The 17,655-nt window shown below is 59.9% G+C and overlaps 1 protein-coding gene across 1 annotated transcript in view; it reads right to left on the bottom strand.

The window, feature by feature from the left end:
• The window catches only part of Dnah17 (dynein axonemal heavy chain 17), a 95,986-nt gene that overhangs the window by 27,353 nt on the left and 50,978 nt on the right, over window positions 1-17,655 (bottom strand). The window contains exons 41-55 of the mRNA XM_048796640.1: window positions 16,837-17,147; window positions 16,140-16,267; window positions 15,279-15,427; window positions 11,493-11,775; window positions 11,214-11,387; window positions 10,557-10,764; window positions 10,037-10,202; window positions 7,742-7,844; window positions 6,921-7,068; window positions 6,480-6,571; window positions 5,227-5,388; window positions 4,493-4,657; window positions 3,667-3,858; window positions 1,280-1,546; window positions 100-261 (exon numbers count right to left, since the gene is read on the bottom strand). Coding sequence (XP_048652597.1) covers window positions 100-261; window positions 1,280-1,546; window positions 3,667-3,858; window positions 4,493-4,657; window positions 5,227-5,388; window positions 6,480-6,571; window positions 6,921-7,068; window positions 7,742-7,844; window positions 10,037-10,202; window positions 10,557-10,764; window positions 11,214-11,387; window positions 11,493-11,775; window positions 15,279-15,427; window positions 16,140-16,267; window positions 16,837-17,147 — 2,710 coding nt within the window. The remainder of the gene's footprint in view (window positions 1-99; window positions 262-1,279; window positions 1,547-3,666; window positions 3,859-4,492; window positions 4,658-5,226; window positions 5,389-6,479; window positions 6,572-6,920; window positions 7,069-7,741; window positions 7,845-10,036; window positions 10,203-10,556; window positions 10,765-11,213; window positions 11,388-11,492; window positions 11,776-15,278; window positions 15,428-16,139; window positions 16,268-16,836; window positions 17,148-17,655) is intronic.

The raw sequence follows: 17,655 nt of genomic DNA, 5'->3' as shown, positions 1-17,655 counted from the left end.
ACGAGGTGGTCCTGGGGGCTGCTAGAGGCCATTCCTTGCTCCTTGGGGGGGCCACGTCTTGGGGACTGGAGACCTGAACCTGTGCCCTCCCCGCCTCACCGAAATGCCCTCCGTTTCCTCCAGGAAGCGAGCGCTGACGGACACCAGGGCATCTTCCGGCCACTCGTGGAACCAGTCGATGGCCGTGCAGTTGACCACGGCAGGGAATTTTCTTGCTCGAATACGCAGGATGGAGCCCACGGGGGAGAAGCACAGAATCACCTAGATGTGGGACACAGGCCCGTGGCTCATTGGGGTGGCAGTGCCACGGCTGTCCTGTCATCTTCCAGCAAGCTCCTTTGGAAAGCGCCGTGGTCAGCAGGCCTCGGTGTCCACAGGCCTGGGGAGCACATCCTGGTTCTGGGTTTGCATGGTGACTGGGCACCACACTGAGAAGCGCCCAGCGGACGTCACGGCACTCACTAGCAACGTGAGGGTGTGGGGCGACCCTGACCCCTCCCTGAGCACCTCCTCCTTCTGAAGGAAAGGCTGCACCAGGAAGGGCCAGGGAGTGGCCTCCACATTGAAGGGGGAGGACTGTGAACAGGAGGCCCGATCCCTCCTGGGTTCAGTCAGAGATACAGAGCTCCTGCAGGCCCCGAAGGACAGTGGCCTTTCCCAGACAAGATGGGGACTCCTGGGGCCCCAGCTGGGGAAGGGGCCGTCCCCCTCATCCTCTGTCCCTTCTCTCAGGGGCGAGGAGGTTGGTTCTCTGGACGTGCCATTGAACACAGCTGGCTTCATGCTCCTCTGACTTCCCAGCTCTCCCTGAGGTGACGGGTGCTCCTGGCCCCGGGACTGGCCGGGCCTGGTCAGGAAGCCCGGAGCCTGCAGCACCTCGGGGACTCCAGCCCCACAGCAGCCTCCGTTGCCAGAGGGACCCAGAGGGGAGCCGGAGAACCTGGCTCTATTGCACCAAGCAGGGGAGAAGGACCAGCAGCAGACTGTCAGGCTGTGGGGTGGACTCTCCGCCGTGGCCACCCTGAGTTCCCAGGCAGAGGAAGCAAAGGCCCCTCTCAGTCTATGGCCTTCCCTACGCGGTGTTGAAGGCCGCAGTGCGTTTCTCTATGTCTTGGGGTGTCTCCGCCAGCCCCCAGGAAATGAATCTCCAGCTGCAGTTCATTAGGCTGTCCCCTCCCTGCCACCTGCACATGGCTAACAGCTTCCCGTGACCTGGGGAACAAGGACCCACCCTGGAGAGGACAGGGAGCAGGCGGCTCCTGCCCGAGGCGGGTCCTACCTTGAGCTGCTTGCGCACTTTCTCAATGAAGAACTTCCAGCACGCCTCCCGCGTGTCCGTCATGCCCAGGGACTTCACTTGTGGTCGCATGGAGGAGATGATGTTCTCCACTTCGTCGTCCGCAAACAGCCCGGGGATCTCCCCGGAGGCCAGCAGGTCGTTGATCAGCACCAGGAACTGCTCCTCGGCTACCTGGGAGTCCGTCATCAGGAACACGGAGGGCACGTTCTTCACAGCAGCCTTTATGTACTGGGCGGCCAGGTCCATCTGGGCCAGACGAGGACATGTTGGGAGACCTTAACCATCTGGGCTAGAAGCACCCTCCAGAGCCACCCAGAGCTGGACACCCTCCAGAGCCACCCAGAGCTGGACACCTCCAGAGCCACCCAGAGCGTCCTGGGAAGGTGCAGGGCTCTGGAGGGACACCTAAATCCATGACAGGAACACAGCCTGCTGCTGGGACCGCCAGGTGCCCATCCATGGGCAGGGGACACACACTGCATGGTCCTTGGCAAGGAAGGACATTCTGAGACCTGTGACAACACAGTGAATCCTTAGGATGTCATGCCAAGGGAGCTGCTGGCGCAAGCCACCCAGGACAGAATCTGCAGGTCCCTGGCACAGAGATGGGAGCAGAGGAGGCACAGCCAGGAGCCGTGGGGGACATGGGGTACCGTGTAACAGGGAGAGGGTCTGTTTCCAAATCAGAGAGTCCTGCCGGTGGCCGGTGGTGAGGTGACAGTGGGGGTGACTGTGAAGCCACCAAAGGCCACCAAAGGGTGAATCATTTGTCACGTGTAGGTTACCACACACGCAAAAGGCAGGAGCCCAGCGACACCTCACGGGGAAACCCTGGGGGAGGCCCTCAGCAGGCACACCCAGGCTGGGACTGGGGACCAGCCCTGCGACCCGTGGACGGCCCTGAGTGGGCCACGTGCGGCCTGACGCTGCCCCGGCCCAGCAGGTGTACAGAAGACCAGCAGCTCGAATCCAGAAGTCTCAGTGAAGAGAAATCCCAACAGAAAGCAGGTTGCAGGGTACGAACAACCTGCCATCTTTGAGAAAATCTTTGCCCATTGGCCTGCGTGTGCCCACTGAGAAATGCCCGCCGGGAGAACCCAAGCACTGGTGTGAATCTTCAGGGCCTCACCGACTTGCTTCTCTGCAGTACCCAAGTAACTGATTTTGCTGGTGGGGATGGGCCCAGGGAGCTCCACTGCTGAGCTACATCCCCAGAACTTTTTATTTTTTATTTTTTTTTTGAGACAGGGCCTCGCTCAGCTCTTGAGCTGCTGCGGTCACAGGTGGGCCGCTGCCCCAGCCTTCAACTTTTTTTTTTTTTTGATAAGACCCTCGGGCATCTGTGGTGTTGAACACGTCCATCACAGGCACCTGAGTGACCCGTCCTCTCCTGAAGAGCGACTCCCCCTCCCTCGAGTCTCTGTTCAGAGCTCCTCTCGTGGGGCAGCTGGCTGGGGCCCGCCTGGGGTCAAAAGCAAGCCTCGAATTCCACATCTTTTGACAAGCTAAAACATTTAGAAGGCCTCCAATAATAGGCATCTCCTTCACATAGAAAGCTGAAGGCCCCCCGAAGGTAGAGGGCCAGGAGGTGGGAGCTGGGGTCACCCAGACGTGGCTGTCCCAGTGCAGCCTGCGCCTCGCCTCCTGTGGTCCTCACTGGGGCTTCGGCCTGCAGACCCTGCACCCCACGTGTGCCCTCTGGCTGGGCTCCGACCAGCTCCATGCAGGCCACCTGGCCAGCACCTGCCCCTGGCACAAGGGCAGGGAGATGGAGTCTAGCTCAGAGCAGTCCCGGGTCTCTTCTTGAGCACATCAACCATCCGCTCTGGACTGACCGTGTTTGCTGGGGCTCCCTGGGGGAGCAGGCCTGTTCCCACTGGGGTGACACCCCTGGGTTACCCCCGTAAAGGGCCGAGCTCATACCTCCTGGCCTTTACTTGTTGAGAGCCACAGTTTAGTCGGAATGACGCCTGGCATTTTGCTAGAGGGAATGGTTGAAAGGTGACCCTGCTCTGGGATTAGGGGACTCCGGGGATTAGGGTGGATCCTGGGGGGGGGGAATAGGGCGGCTCCAGGATTAGGGCGGATCCTGCTGGGATTAGGGTGGATCCTGCTGCCTCGGGCGCCCCCTACTTTGGAGTTCTCACGGGGTTCCGGGAGAATTGGCACATGGAGCCCGGTGGAGGGAGTGTGTTCCCGGGAAGTGTGTGTAGAGTGCCGGTGAGAGTTCGGGAATAAAGAGTTGCTGTTTGAACCTACAAGGCTTTTTGGTGGCTTGGTTATTTGTGCCCAGCCAGACTGCGGCATTTACTTCCAAGGAGGACGGGTGACACTCTGAGGGCAGCCGGCTGCCAAGTGACCCTCACCTTGAGGTCCGGGATGCCATAGCCCTTCTTGAGGGTGATCTGGAACACGTCCAGGGCGCTGATGTAGGCGGCCAAGCGTGAGAGGCTCTGCTTCCCGCTGCCGCCCACCCCCACCAGCAGCGCGTTGCCGCGGGGCGACTCTAGGATGCGGTTGATCTTGCAGACATGCGCCACGGCGTCTTCAAACAGCACCTGTGGAGGGGACCAGGCTCATGGAGGGCCCGCCTGGCACGCAGACCCTCACCAGCCCCTGGGCGGCAGGTGCCACGCTGGGGTGCCCACCGGGAGTCACGCAGCCCCTGGGATGCCCCTCAGACGTTCACAGCTGCGCCCCCTCAGCTGTGGGTTCACTTTGCCACGGTTTCAGTTTCCAAAAATATCACCAGAAATAATTAATTAATGTTTTAAATAATTTTCATTAGAGTATATGGTCACAGTGATTCTATTTTGTTGTTAGTTATTATTAGTCTCTTACTGTGCCTAATTTATTGTTTTCTGGTGCTGGGGATGGAACCCAGGGTGCTTCACCACTGAGCTACACCCCCAGCCCTTTTTATCTCTATTTTGGGACAGAGTGTCCTTGACCTGCCCTCCTCCTGCCTCGGCTCCAGCAGCTGGGATTCCAGGGGTGCCACCGCTCCCAGCTCTGGCTTACACACGAGGCCTTGTCACAGGCACGCGGGGAGAAAACCTGTGTGCACTCCGGTGGTCTCAGGCAGCCTTGGGCTCATGGCACCTGTGCCTGGGGGCGCTGCTGTGTGGAGACAGGAAAGCCAGTCTCTGCCGTGCGTCCCTGGCTTGTGCCAACAGCCCTGGCACCACTCACCAAGTTCATGACGGCGTTGACTTCGTTGTAGCTGTCCAGGACGTCCACCAGCAGCTTGTTCAGATGAGCCACGTCGGTCACGTTGAAGTACTTGGGGTCACCAATCCCTTGGACAAAGTGGCAGAAGATATTCGGTTTGGCAAACATGTGCTCCTCACCGAGTTCCTGGAAACCAGAGACCAGATACTTGCGTTTTTGCCTCCGCGGCACAGGTATGAACTGGTGTCCTGAGGACTTTGCTAAGGTGGCCTAGAGGCTTTAGGATGCCAGGGACCCAAACCATGGCTGCCGCTGGCCCTGCAAACCACGGGCATCCTTGGTGGGATGCTCCAATCCCCCATTCGTGGAAGGAATGGACGGTCCTAAGAAGCTGCACCAGGGAGTGACCTTGGCCAGATTATACCGCTGTGTTGTGTGTGCGAGTGTGTAACAGCACTTCCGTCAGTGTGCACAACTAGGGTGCACCCATGAAAACCGGGGATCCACACAGAAACGCAGCAGGGCACGAGGAACGAGGCCAGGGGGGATGGAGGGCGCCCTTCCACCCCAAGTGGTCAGCTCCTTCTCACTTGGGTCCACTGTCACATGACTGAGTCATCCTGTGGGACCACCCGTGGCCATCCCCACCCCAGGGGCCCTTCCCAGAGGACTGCAGTCCCCACTGGCCACAGGCACTCCCTGTCCCTCTTGGAGCCTCCCTGGGCTCAGCAGAGGGAGCTGGTGGCTTGACTTACATCAAAGAACTTCTTGGTGGAGGCCACCGTGACCCTGTGCAGGGTTTCCTGGTCTTTCTCGTCCACCATTTTGTCCCCATACACTCGCTCAGCCTCATGCAGCCAAAGGCGGACCAGGTCCAGGGGGACCTTCAGGATCTCTGCTGTGGAGAACAAGAGTCCCTGCCCCACAGCAGGGTGGTCAGCGTCTTCTGCTGCCTTGGGAAGGGATAGCTCGTGCTGGACACAGGTGGACTGTCAGCGTGGCTGCTTCCCGGAGGCCCAGGGAAGCAACCTGCCCCTGAGGCCATGTACATCAAGGCCAGCGTGGGTCTGGCCCCTGAAGATGAGGGAGTCTCCTCACCGTCAGGTCAGGGGCTCATTCTCCAGTGGGTGCACGACTGACAAGGAGCCAGGTTATCAAAGGCACAGTGTTTGGGTCCAGTCCTGGATCAGCCACGTATTGGCCAAGCAGCCTCCGGCCAGCTCAGCGAGGGCTACTCACCAGGCACCCTCTGGGCCCTGGAGCTACAGTGATGGCAGACAGACCCTGTGTTTGAAAAGCTGATGATCTAGAGAAGACACAGAGGCAGGTGAACTAAATAACAAGGGAGTGACCTGTCACGGTGTGTGCTAGGAATGTCATAGGAGGGCAAGGAGGTGGAGGTGTGGGTCGCAGCGAGGTGGCACAGCGCGAGGAGACAGGCAGGACTTAGCCTCCTTGAGCCTCAGAGGCCCCTCCGTAAACCTGGAACAAGAGTCCCAGCTTTGCATGTTGCTTGGAGAGAAAATGGAGTGTAAGTGACCAGACCTAATGCCTGACTCAGACCAGGCAGCCAATAAATGAGAAGGAACATCATCACCACCATCACCACCATCGTCATCCTCATCACTACCATCGTCACCATCATTGTCACCATCACCACCATCCTCACTGTCACCATCATTGTCACCATCACCACTGTCCTCATTGTCACCATCACCATCATCCTCATTGTCACTGTCACCACCATCACAATCATTATCACCACCATCCTCACTGTCACCATCACTGTCACCATCACCACCACCATCACCACCCTCATTGTCCCCATCACCACCATCAGCAGCATCAGCACCATCATTACCATCATCCACCCAGTCACTGTCCCCACCGTCACCATCACCGTCACCATCACCGTCACCATCACCGTCATCAATCTGCACTCACTTTGCCTTCTCTCCCGAGAGAGGCAGAGGAAGAGCGCACCAGGGGTGAAGCCCGTGACCAGTACCTGGAAGATGTTGGAGAGGTCCCTGAGGTTGAAGACATAATGGAATTTGATGGCCGTGGGAAGAAACGTGGAGGTCACTTTCTGATGCAAGGCTGTTAGGGGAAAAGACATGCGTTGTCCTGTGCGCCTCATGGCCTCGGGGAGCACAGAGCTTAACGCTTCTCCAGCAAGTGGACCATGAAATGGTGACGATTTAAGTGAGAAAGCGGCAAAGCTTCCTGAGGAGCGGGGCAGCCTGCTGCTGCTGCTGTACTGGCTCATGGCCCCGTCCTGGACTTCTGTGCTCTGCGTCCCCTGAAGCAGTTTAGCCACTCATCTCCTGCTGCAATGTGGCATCATTTAAGACCTACTGATTCCAAGGTATAGATAAAACATTCACCAGGGGAAATATGAGGAACCGCCAGCCCCACACAGCCGTGAGGGCAGCAGCTGGCAGCTTACCCAGGGCTGCAGCCACCAGCTGGCTGCTCATCCTCTGGACCACCATGGAGGCCGAGCGGTAGGACAGGTGCTGCATCAGGATTGTGCTGTAGATGGTCATGAGGGCGTCCTGGCCAGGGAAGCTCACGGCGAACACGCAGAAGTGGCGCTGTCCCGGGAGAACCAGAGTCTTCTGTCAGGCAGCTCTAGGGGACCAGCTGGTGGCCAGGGCCACCTTCTTGGGAGAGGAGACCCCCGTCCTCACTGTCTAACATCATCTAACTTTGGGACATGGTCAGGATGGACAGTTTCCCTCTTTGTGCCTTGCAGGTGAGGTCACATTAACTATTGATTGGATATGAAACAGCACTCACTTCCTGCTGTCGAGAAGCATTTGTGGGGGCTCAGAGGGGGCCCGGGTTTGTAGCTCAGGTCTCCACCATGCCTCCGTGATTTAGGGGAGAGAGCTGTCTGAGCAGGATTGCAGACAGGATGCTGGGTGTCCTACTAAATCCAAGCTTTAGATATGCCACAAATACAAAGGTCTCTTTTAGTTTAATTATGTCTCATGCAATATTTGGGACATGTTTGTACTAGAAAGGGCATTTGTGGCCCGGCTGGAATTCAGACTTCACTGGGTGTCTGCATGTTTACTTGCTAATTATGACAGCGCTAGGGGGTCCTAAGGAGGGCTGGCTGGTGGCTTGTTCTCCAGCCTCCCTCAGTGTCCTGACATTCTGAAAGGCTAGGGAGCCCCCGAGAACACCCCGAACCAATGCTTTTATTCTCAAGCAAGCCTCGGACCCCAGGCCGTGGCCGAGATGATTTTGGTTCCTGCTCACCTGCAGTCTTGGGTCAATGGTGAAGGATCCAGCGGTGGGGTTCATGCAAGCCACGTACTGACAGTTATGGACATCCTTCAAGGTCAGCTTCTGCCTGTCGTACCTGTGCCAGGGAGACCAGCATGACCACCCGGCCCCCAGGACTGCCGTGAAGGTGGTTGAAGAAAGAATCTCAGTAATACCAACTGGATGACAAACAGCCAAGTTTACCTCTTGCTTTCAAGGGAAAACAAATAATATTTTTTTATACTGGGGATTAAACTCAGGGGTGTGCTACCACCGAGACACACCCCCCAACCCTTTTGATTTTTTATTTGGAGGCTGGTTCTCAGTAGGTTGCCCAGGCTGGCCTTGAACTTGCAATCCTCCTGCCTCAGCCTCCCGAGTCGCTGGGATTACAGGTGTGCAGCTCCACATCTGGCCTTCAAGAAAAAAATCTGAAACAGGCGGCAGAAGAATGTTCCGTAGTACAGGCCTGGGGTCACATCCTTGCTCCTTCCTTAGGTGCGACAGGGTGCTGGGTAAGTTGGCTAACCTCTGTGGGCCTCGGTATTCTATTTTTGGGTACTGGGGATTGAAGCCAGAGGTGGTCTCCCACTGAGCTACAGCCCCAGACTTTTTAATTTTGAGACAGGGTCTCTCTAAGTTGCTTAGGGTCTCCCTGAGTTGCTGAGGCTGGCCTTGAACTTGCAGTTCTCCTGCCTCAGCCTCCTGAATTGCTGGGATTCAGGAGTGCACCATGGTGCCCGGCAAGGGCCTTGACATTCTTATCTGTGCAGTGGGTCCCTGTGGGGACTGCGAGAGTGAGTGCATGAAAAGACACGGGGGCAGGCCACTGGGACACAGCCACGAGTGATAAGTGCTTCCTGTCCCTGGACATTTTGGTTACTGACAGCATTGCTGCCCAGCGCTCTCCTTACCCCGGCTCTGACGGGTGTGTTCCGGGGCCAGCCCGGGCTGTCTTCCCCGTCCCTCTTACTTTTCCCTCTCCTCCATCATTCCTTTCTTTCTGGGGTGGGGGTGCTGCCTCGTCCTGACCTACAGGAAGCCCTTGTGGATCCGATGTGGACCCTCCTGTCCTGTTGGCCGTCCCATTTCTTCATGGTCTCCCTTGTTGAAGGATGTGGATGTCAATCACAGCATTCACATTTCCAGCCCTGGGCTCTGCCTGCGCCTTCCCTGCCCCCCTTCCTAGGCTCACAGAGGTGTATTCTTCCGTGAACCTTCCACTTGACCTCCCGCCAGGGGGGTCTGCACTCCCTGTTGTCCCTGAGTGTCTTTTCCTGCTGCCTCCTGACACACCCACCCTGTCACCATGGAGCCACCTGGACCTGAAACTCCAGAGGAATCCTGAAAACCGAAGCCTGACTCCCGCCCCCCAGGGTTCTTCAGGTTAAACTCCGGGGAGGTGTGGACCCAGGCGTGGACCCAGGCGTGGACCCAGGTGTGGCCCACGCGCAGCCGCCTGGGGCCTCCTGAAGAACACCATAATCTCAGCAGAGTTTCCTGGAGTGCTTGACCTTGTGGAGCCTCTTCAAGGGCTTTGAAGGGGCCTGGAGCCGGGAGGGCTGAGTCCTCATCAGCCTCACGGTGACCCCCCTCCCCCCCGAAAGCCTGCTGGCCCCAACGTTCCTCCGACTCTCCACTCCTGTCTTGGTGCCCTCAAATTCCCCACCGACACCACCTTCTGTTCGTCAGAGATGTTGTGCTCAGGGTGCGCGTGGAGCGGCCACCTCGGGTGGCTGTGTTGGCTCCCCAGGGCGCCATCCCTCTTACTTCCCTTGGCCCCACAGGCCAGCCTGCAGCACCCACGGTCTGGGGCATCCTGCCGGTCCTCCAGCGGGTGCTCTGAGAGCCACTGCTGCTCTGCGGGGAAGGCAACCCTGGAATTGGCCCTGACACTCGGGAGTGCAGGGACGGGAGCCGGCAGCCCAAGCCCTCCGCGGGCTCCTGGACTCCTTTGGCATCAGGCTCCTTTGGCACCTGGGCATGGCCTGGGCCACTTGCCCATTTTGAGAGATAGGATGAACTGAATGTACGGATCTTTCCAAATCGCAAACCTAAGCATGTCACGCTCTGTCCAGTCTGCCCCAAGGTCCCGGGGACCCCTCTGTGGCTTTGTCACTGCACCGTACCCCTCGCCTTCCATGCCCCTTGGCTGGGGGAGGCCCTCTGCCTGTGCCCAGGCTCACAGAGTCCCCTACACGTGGCCTGTAGCTCCGCCCCCTGTCACTTGGCTCCGCCCCCTGCACCCCTTGGCTCCACCCACTGGCTCCGCCCCACAGCCCCCCTTACCAATGCCCGTGGTCCATGTGCTGCCGGATGAGGGTGTGCGGGGCCACTGTCCCATACTTGTCCACCTCAGGCATGTTCATGTCATCGATGAAGTAGATCAGCTTCTTGGTGCCTGGTGGCCCATAGTTCCTCCCCGATTTCTTCTCCAGAGGCTTCTCGAGCACACCTGGGGTGGGCAGAGGGTCAACCACTGCCCCAGTCCTGGCCCCAACCCACTTCCCAGAGGAAACGGGGTGGGAGCTGGCTAGGGTCATGATCGCTGAATGCAGCTGCCCAGGGAGTGGCCCTCAGGGACCCCGAGAGAGGCGGGCAGGGGTCTGCCGTGCAGCCTCGGCTCCCCCAGTCCCAGAACAGACAGAACCCTGGGAGGCTGGAGTGGCAGGAAGCTGGAGCCACCACCTGGGACTGGCACGGGTGCTCCCAGGAGGACCGGTAGCCTTCTCCTTGACCCCATGCTTGCAGGGAGGTGGGACAGGACACGGGCGGGCAGCATGCAGAGTGCGCCCAGCGGGCACCTCACCCTGCAGCATGGCGGAGGTGGTGTAGAAGTTGAAGGGCACTGACTGCACCAGGTACTCGTCTGTGCTCAGCTTCTGCAGCTTGTCGCCCATCAGCACCGACTTCCCCGTGCCCGCGTTCCCCACCAGCATCACGGGCCAGGACTTCTCCATGAGCAGGTCCATGAAGTAGCGGATGCGGATGGTTTCCGTGGTGTGGACCAGAGAGGCCTGGGGCGGAGGGGCCCAAGAACAGGAGGGAGGGGAGCAGAGCACAGGGGATTGGGAGCCTGCCTCAGACCACAAACCAATCCAGTTCTACCTCTCACTAGCCTGCAGATCTCCACAGTCTTCTTTCTTCTCTTTGGTGCTAGGGATTGAGCCCAGGGCACTTGACCACTGAGCCACATTCTCAGCTCTCTTTTTCTTTTGAGACAGGGTCTGGCTAAGTTGCTTAGGGCCTCGCTAAGTGGCTGAGGTTGGCTTGGAACTTGTGATCCTCCTGCCTCAGCCTCCTGAGTGGCCGGGATCACAGTAGGGCACCCGGCTCTCAGACCTCTGAACTCCCCGTATCACTTAAACAGGGCTACTGGGGAAAACTGGTTGCATTTGGACGGGCTGCCTGAGCATGTCTGGGGAGGGACCCTGCGCCCCGCTCTCGGCCTCTGCTGTGGGGTTACCTGCAGCGGGATGTCGGGATCCAGCTCAAAGGCAGGCACTTTGTCTGTCCACGGCAGGAACTTTTTAGTATCAGGATCAATGTAGTAGTCAAAAATCGTTCCCTGAGAGGGAAACTTGATGGTCTTAAACTCATTGATCCACCACCTGCTGAACTCGAGTCGGTAATCTATAAGCTGTTAAAAACCAAAAGCGCAAAAAAAAAAAAAAAAAAAAGAAAGGCCCAGCTAAGAGGGGGGCTGGCTCTCGCTCAGACAGCAGGGTCCCGGCACGCCCATCACCTGGTCCTGGAACATGGCCCCCCCGAAGGCCCAGAAGCAGGCGAAGACGAAGTACAGCTCGTAGAGCTCCTTGGGGGAGTCGGGCGGCGCGTTCTTCTCGGTGAGCAGGCACTCCAGCAGGTACAGGACCGTCTGGATGATGGTGATCTCGGGCACCGGCGTGATCCTCTTGAAGCCAAAGCGCAGCTTGTCCAGGCACGTGGGCAGGTACTTGTCGAAGAGGATGGTCAGGTTGGCCTTCTCCGACTGCACCCTGCGCCTCTCGATCCAGCTGCTCACCACCCTGGGGAGACGGGCGGCCTGGGTGTCAGCAGCTACTGCCCGGGGCCCACCGGGCAGCCTCCCTGTGGGAAACGCACCACACCCTCCATGGGGTTCTGCTGGGGTGGCCACAGTCAGGGCCGGGACAGCCTGGCTACTCCTGTGTGGCAGTGGGTCTAATCGGGGTACCACCGAGGCTGTGCTGTACACCCCGAGGGGGCCTGAGGGGATGCTAGGCCGGGGGGGGGGGTCAGTGCTCTCCTCGGACTGCTGGCTGGGGGTGCTCAGTAAGCCCCTAACAACCGGGAACACACGAAGATGGTACCGAGGGCTGGACAGAGATGGGATGGGAGAAAGCTGCCATGACATCCCCTGCAGGGGACGGAGGACGTGGGGATGGGAAGGGAGAGAGAGGAGAGGCGGGTGTGGGCGGGGGACAGCAGGGACAGCTCATCATGGTGTTTGAACTTCCAGATCCAGCCATGCCTGAAGCGTCCGCTTAGAGACGTGGGCATGTGGCTCTGTGTTTGGCTGCAGTTAGCTCAGAGTCCCCTGAGGAACCAGCGGGTGTCCTGGTTCACAGTCCCTCCCTGCCTCAGTGGTGAGGGGCTTGGGTGCTGCAGTCTGCCTGCCTGGGCTGGAACGGTGGGACTGTGGCCAGCTGCAGCTGAGGCAAGTTTCTCCGGGGCCTGGGTCCCGCTTCTCATCCGTGAGCGGGCAATGCTCACACCACCCCCTCTGCGAGGATGCCAGGATGCGTGGGCTGGTCTTTTTGACACAGAAGGGAGCCTGCTCCGTGCTAAGTGCCAAATAAGTGTCTGCTAAGAGCGTAAACAGCATCGGGCTCCCTGAGGTCCGTGAGCTCAGCCGGTGCGTCATTTCCAGGATGGTGCCCAGGGCATAAGCAGGAAGCTCACATTACAGAGGGCATTGCCTGTCCGTGGTGTGCTCCCGTCCTAGCTGCTCCCTGTCTCCCTGCACCTCGGCCAGACCCGGAACAGAGAGCTGGAACCTTCGCCCGCTGCACCTGGGTACCCAGGGCAGCAAGGCAGACATGCACAGGGCTGTGTCCCCAAGCCCACGGTGTCCCCCTGCATTCCTCGTCCAGGTGTCCTCGTGGGGGACACTGCAGCTGCACAGGGCGGCTTCTGCTTCCTGGCTGAGGGTGCCCGTCACACTGAGTGCCGTTAGTGCTGCTGGTGCGCACACTTGCTTGGGTTCTTGGGGGCAGGCCCAGACGGACGTGTGAGCACGGCTCCCCCTCTCAGCTGGGTCCAGGCGCTTCCTGTCTTGCCCTGGGAGCTGCTGGGGCATGTCAGGCCCTGTGGCCAGGCAGCTCCTGGCCTGGAGTCCTGCCTCCCCCGCAGCAGTCTGGGAGGGCTGCTGCCACCGTCTGGCCCCGTGCCTGCTCCTCGCCCTCCTCAGGGCTCTCCTCCAGCAAGACCGGCTGCTGCCCTGCGCCCTCGGGTCCACTTCTGCCCACGCTGACTCCACTGTTTTCCCTGCCCCCGCCGCCCTGTTGTCCCCCTGCCACCTCCTGGTCTCAGCAGCTCCGGCCTCATCATGGTCCTGATGCCCTGTCCACCCTGAGAACTCAAATGTGCCACAGGGACAGAATGGCAGTCCCTCCAAGGACACATCCACCAAACCTCAAGCCGTGAGCTCGCGTGGAGCGTGTGGTTGGGTGTGGTCATCCAGGATTGGGGCGGGCCCCAGACCTAGCACCTGTGTCCTTGTGAGGAGGAGGGTGGGCACAGACACTGGAGAGGGTGTGGAGGCCCAGGCAGGGGTGGAGTGACGATGTCTAAAGCCAAGGATGCCCAGGGCTGCGGTGGCCCTGGGGGTGGGAAGAGCGGCTGGGCACAGCTCCCCAGAGCCGGGGAGGAGCCAGGTCTGCCTGCACCTTGCTCTGCGACCGGCGGCACTGGGAGGGTGTGCACCTGGGGTGGCAGCATCCCGTTTGTGGCCCAGTGACGGCAGCCCCAGGACACTCCTGTTCCTGGGCAAGGGCAGCTGGACAGGCTGGCACCACGGTGCCTCTCACTCGAGTCCTGCCCTGACAGGGCCACTCTCCTCCGCATCTCCTGGAGCCCTGGCCTCACCCAGCTGCTTCCCCGCAGTGGGTGGGGGAGGCGCTCGGGCTCCATCTCCCTCTGTCTCCCGCCGGGATGTGTGTCTGGGTGCTCCTGTGCCTGCTCCCCGTGCCCGGCTCGGCTCTCACTGTGACAACGCTCCTCCCAACTCAGAGAGCCTCCTTCCAGTGCCCCCAGCACCCCCCCCCAGCCCCTTCCTGCTGCAACGTGTTCCCTGGAGTTACGGGGCGGTTCCTGGCCATCGAATCCTGGACAACCTTCCTGTCCTCAGTCCCATGTCCCTGGACACGCTCCTGTTGACCTCCTCCCTTAGTCTTCCTCCCCGGTGTATGTCCTTTCTCAGGACCATGCCTGGACTCCTCTGCCTCCCCAGCACAGGCCGTGTTCCCCAGAGAGGGAGTGTCCCTTGCCCACTCCTCATCTCTCCTAGAGAGTCCAGTTCCCCGGCGTGGCACAGGCGAGGGTCCAACATGGGGTGTGTGAGGAGGGGCGGATGGAGGACTGAAGGGCCACTTCCAGCCAAGGTGCCGCTCCTGAGCCTCTGGTTCCGGAACACACCCTGGGTCATTGCTCCGAGCTGTCACTTCTGGGTCCCTGAAATTCCACTGCTCTGCCCATCACTGGCCACATGTCCAAGCAGTAAGTTGTGCCCCTGGACCAACATTGAGTCCTCGGTTTTTCACGATTTCAAGCATTTCTTAAATCTGTGTCTTCCTCTCCCCTCCCCAGCCACCCATCGTCCATCGGCATGGCCAGCTCTCTTCTTCAGGTCACCCTCTATGGCCCCACTCCCCTGTAAGTGCTGGCTCTCGCCCAGGATGCTCAGGATGCTGACCCGGCTTCTGTCCACCTCCAGGGCTCCCCTGCCTGGGTGCAGCCCTGACTTCATCCTCTGGAGGACTCCTTGGAGGCTGAGCCTCTCCCCCTCCCTAGAGCTCGGGGCTCCAGATCTGTGCAGACAGATGGCTCCACTGCACACTTGGTCACTTCCTAAACACGTCCATGTCTTGCCCTTTCACTGCTGTGACCATGGAATGAAGTGCACGTATTACAGTTATAATGAGACGATTCAAAAAGGAAGGAATGAAATGGACTGTCCCGTGGATGGACGGATGGGGGGCAGTGACATGGCCCGCTGTCCCGTGGACGGACGGATGGGAGACAGTGACATGGTCCACTTTCCCATGGACGGATGGGAGGCAGTGACAAGGCCCGCTGTCCCATGGACGGATGGGAGGCAGTGACAAGGCCCACTGTCCCATGGATGGATGAAGGCAAGGGGCAATGACATGACTACTGTCCCATGGACAGATGGGGTGGGGACAGTGACATGTCCCATGGACGGACGGGGTGGGGGCAGGGGGGCTACTCTGACAGCTGGCCGCCTCCGCTTGCTCTGCACAGGTGGGGTGGGACAGCCAACCCCACTCACGGGTTCCACCCCAGGTCCGCGGGGTTGATGTAGAGGATGCCGGCTCTGGAGACGGTGGCCGGGGTGGCCGTCCTCAGGTGGCTGATCTCAAACACCAGCCTCATGGTGCGGTTCAAGGGGATTCGCTCGTTGCTGGCCAGGGTGAGGACCTGGAAGGAGATGGGAGCCCGCCTGGGGTCAGCACAGCTGCGTGTCATCCCTACTGGGTCCAGCAGGCGAGGAGCCGCAGGGAAGCATGCACGCCCACCCTGCACCCGGGTCTCCCCGCCCTCTAGCCCTGCCTTGCCTCCACATCCCTCTCCCCCGCCTGGCACGAGGACCCCCTGGGCAGCTCTAGACACAGGAGTAGAAATGTCCAGAACCGTGGCCCTTGCAATCCCGGAAGTTCTTGCATTCCCTCCACCCGGTGAGAATCATTTCCTTCCTCTGTGTGTGTGCGCGTGTGTGTGTGTGTGTGTGTGTGTGTGTGTGGTGCTGACACGGAACCCAGGGTCTCGTGCCCGTTAGGCAAACACCTTTCCACTTAGCTGCACCCTGTTAGAGACAGGGTCTTGCTTAGTTGCTTAGGGCCTCGCTAAGCTGCTGAGGCTGGCCTTGAACCAGGCTTCTCCTCCCAGGCTTCGGCTGTCCTTTCCATGAGCTGCCAGGGACGAGCTGGAGAGCTGTCCCCGTCCTCACTGCCGCTAAGACATTCGAGGACGAGGGGCGCGTGGAACTGCGTCCTATGTCTGTGCAGTGACTAGGTGGCCTCTGCCCCTCGTGACTTTTGTGCCCATTCTGGGTCCCAGCCTTGGGCAGTGCTCAGTGTGCATGGCTGGCTGTCCTCATGGCCCCTCCTAAGGTGGCCTGGGGACAGTTCACCTTGTTGTCATCCATGACCGTGTTGAGAGACTCGATCCACATGGGGTCTATGTCCCCATCCAGGACGATCCACTTGGGGCCGTCATGAGTGATGTTGGCCAGGTCCCTCATGACGGTGGAGAACAGGCCTGCGAGGAGGGGACCGGCTGGCTCCCTGTCCCCTGCCCCAGGTGGCCTCCTGTCTGCTCTCCCCACCCCAGGTCCTGTCTGTGCTCTCCCCACCTGCCAGGATTGGGAGGGCTTGTGGGGACCGGGTACAGAGCCGCACATGGTCACAGCCCTGTCACTGTAGAGGTCTGGGCAGCACCCGAGGGGCAGAGTGGGCGAGAGGCGGAGGTGGGGAGGGCGCCAGGCGGAGTGGCTCCCAGCCTGGGAAGCCGGCCGAGGCTGAGGTGTGGGGAGGAGCGTCTTTCCCAGAGCCCAGGGACAGAGGCATGGCCACCAAACAGCCTGCCTGTCCAGCCTCGGGCCCTCGCCTGGCTCAGGTTCTCTTCCTGTAGCTCCCTCCCCGCCTGGTGGTGGGCCACTGTCCTCCCAGGCTCTTTCCCTGCTCCGAGGGTGGGAATCATCCCACTGGGCACAAGCCTGACAGAGTCTCGGTGAACGGCCCTGAGTCTGGTGACCAGCCCAGAGGACCAGGGCCGCCAGGCCGAGCTTCCCACCGCCCGCTCCTGAGGCCACAGCTCCCGTCCGTTACCGTCTTTCCATTCCCTGGTCGCTTTGATGATGCCAAAGAGCTCGTCACAGGTGACGGCCTTGGGGTCCAGGTCCACAGCCACCGGCTTCCTCTTCATGTTCTGGTAGGTTTTGTTGAGGGACTTGAGGACCTGGCAAGGGCAGACGTCACTCAGGTGTGACTCGACACCCACTGCGCCCTCATCGGGGACACACGCAGCCTGTGCAGGGCAGCCTTCCTGGGACCAGGGGAGCCCCTCACTGCTCCTGGATTGCTCTGGAGTGGGGTGCGGGTGAGTCGGCCGCCCAGACAACGGCTGGGGTGGAGGTGGCCTGTTCACGGGTGCAGACCGCAAGAGCTCTCGGACCCTCGGACCCTGCTCAGGTCCAGAAAAACCCGCTTCATTTCCTCTTCCTTCTACGAGTAGTGCATGCTCACGGGGAAGCACAGAGAACAAGCAGCCTCCAGGGAGGAGACCACCCACCCCCTTGGGCCCAGAAAGGAGACTCCGAGGCCGTCTGAGGCATCCCCTGTGCGTCCCTGTTGGTGCAGGCCCCGCTCAGGAAACCGTTTCCAAACAGTTTCTGCCTTTTAAAAAGCAACTTGCCCTGAGGTCCCCCCATGTCATCAGTCTTTGGAAATGACTTTTAAGTTTATTTTTATTTTTGCGACGCTGGGGATTGCACCCAGGACCTGTGCATGCTTAGGCCAGTGCTTTATCACATCCCAGCCCTAGAAATGAGTTTGATAGCCGCACACAGTTCATCCTGTGGGCACCCGGCTGACCTCCGGCCTGGGTAGGACTTCCAGGGTCACTGACATTGGTAATGTCACCCTCCC

This window comes from Marmota marmota, unplaced genomic scaffold (assembly GCF_001458135.2).
Source record: "Marmota marmota marmota unplaced genomic scaffold, marMar, whole genome shotgun sequence".
Lineage (NCBI taxonomy): Eukaryota > Metazoa > Chordata > Mammalia > Rodentia > Sciuridae > Marmota > Marmota marmota.
The sequence above is the reverse complement of the archived record's forward strand: the minus strand, read 5'-3'. Positions and strand labels throughout refer to the sequence as shown.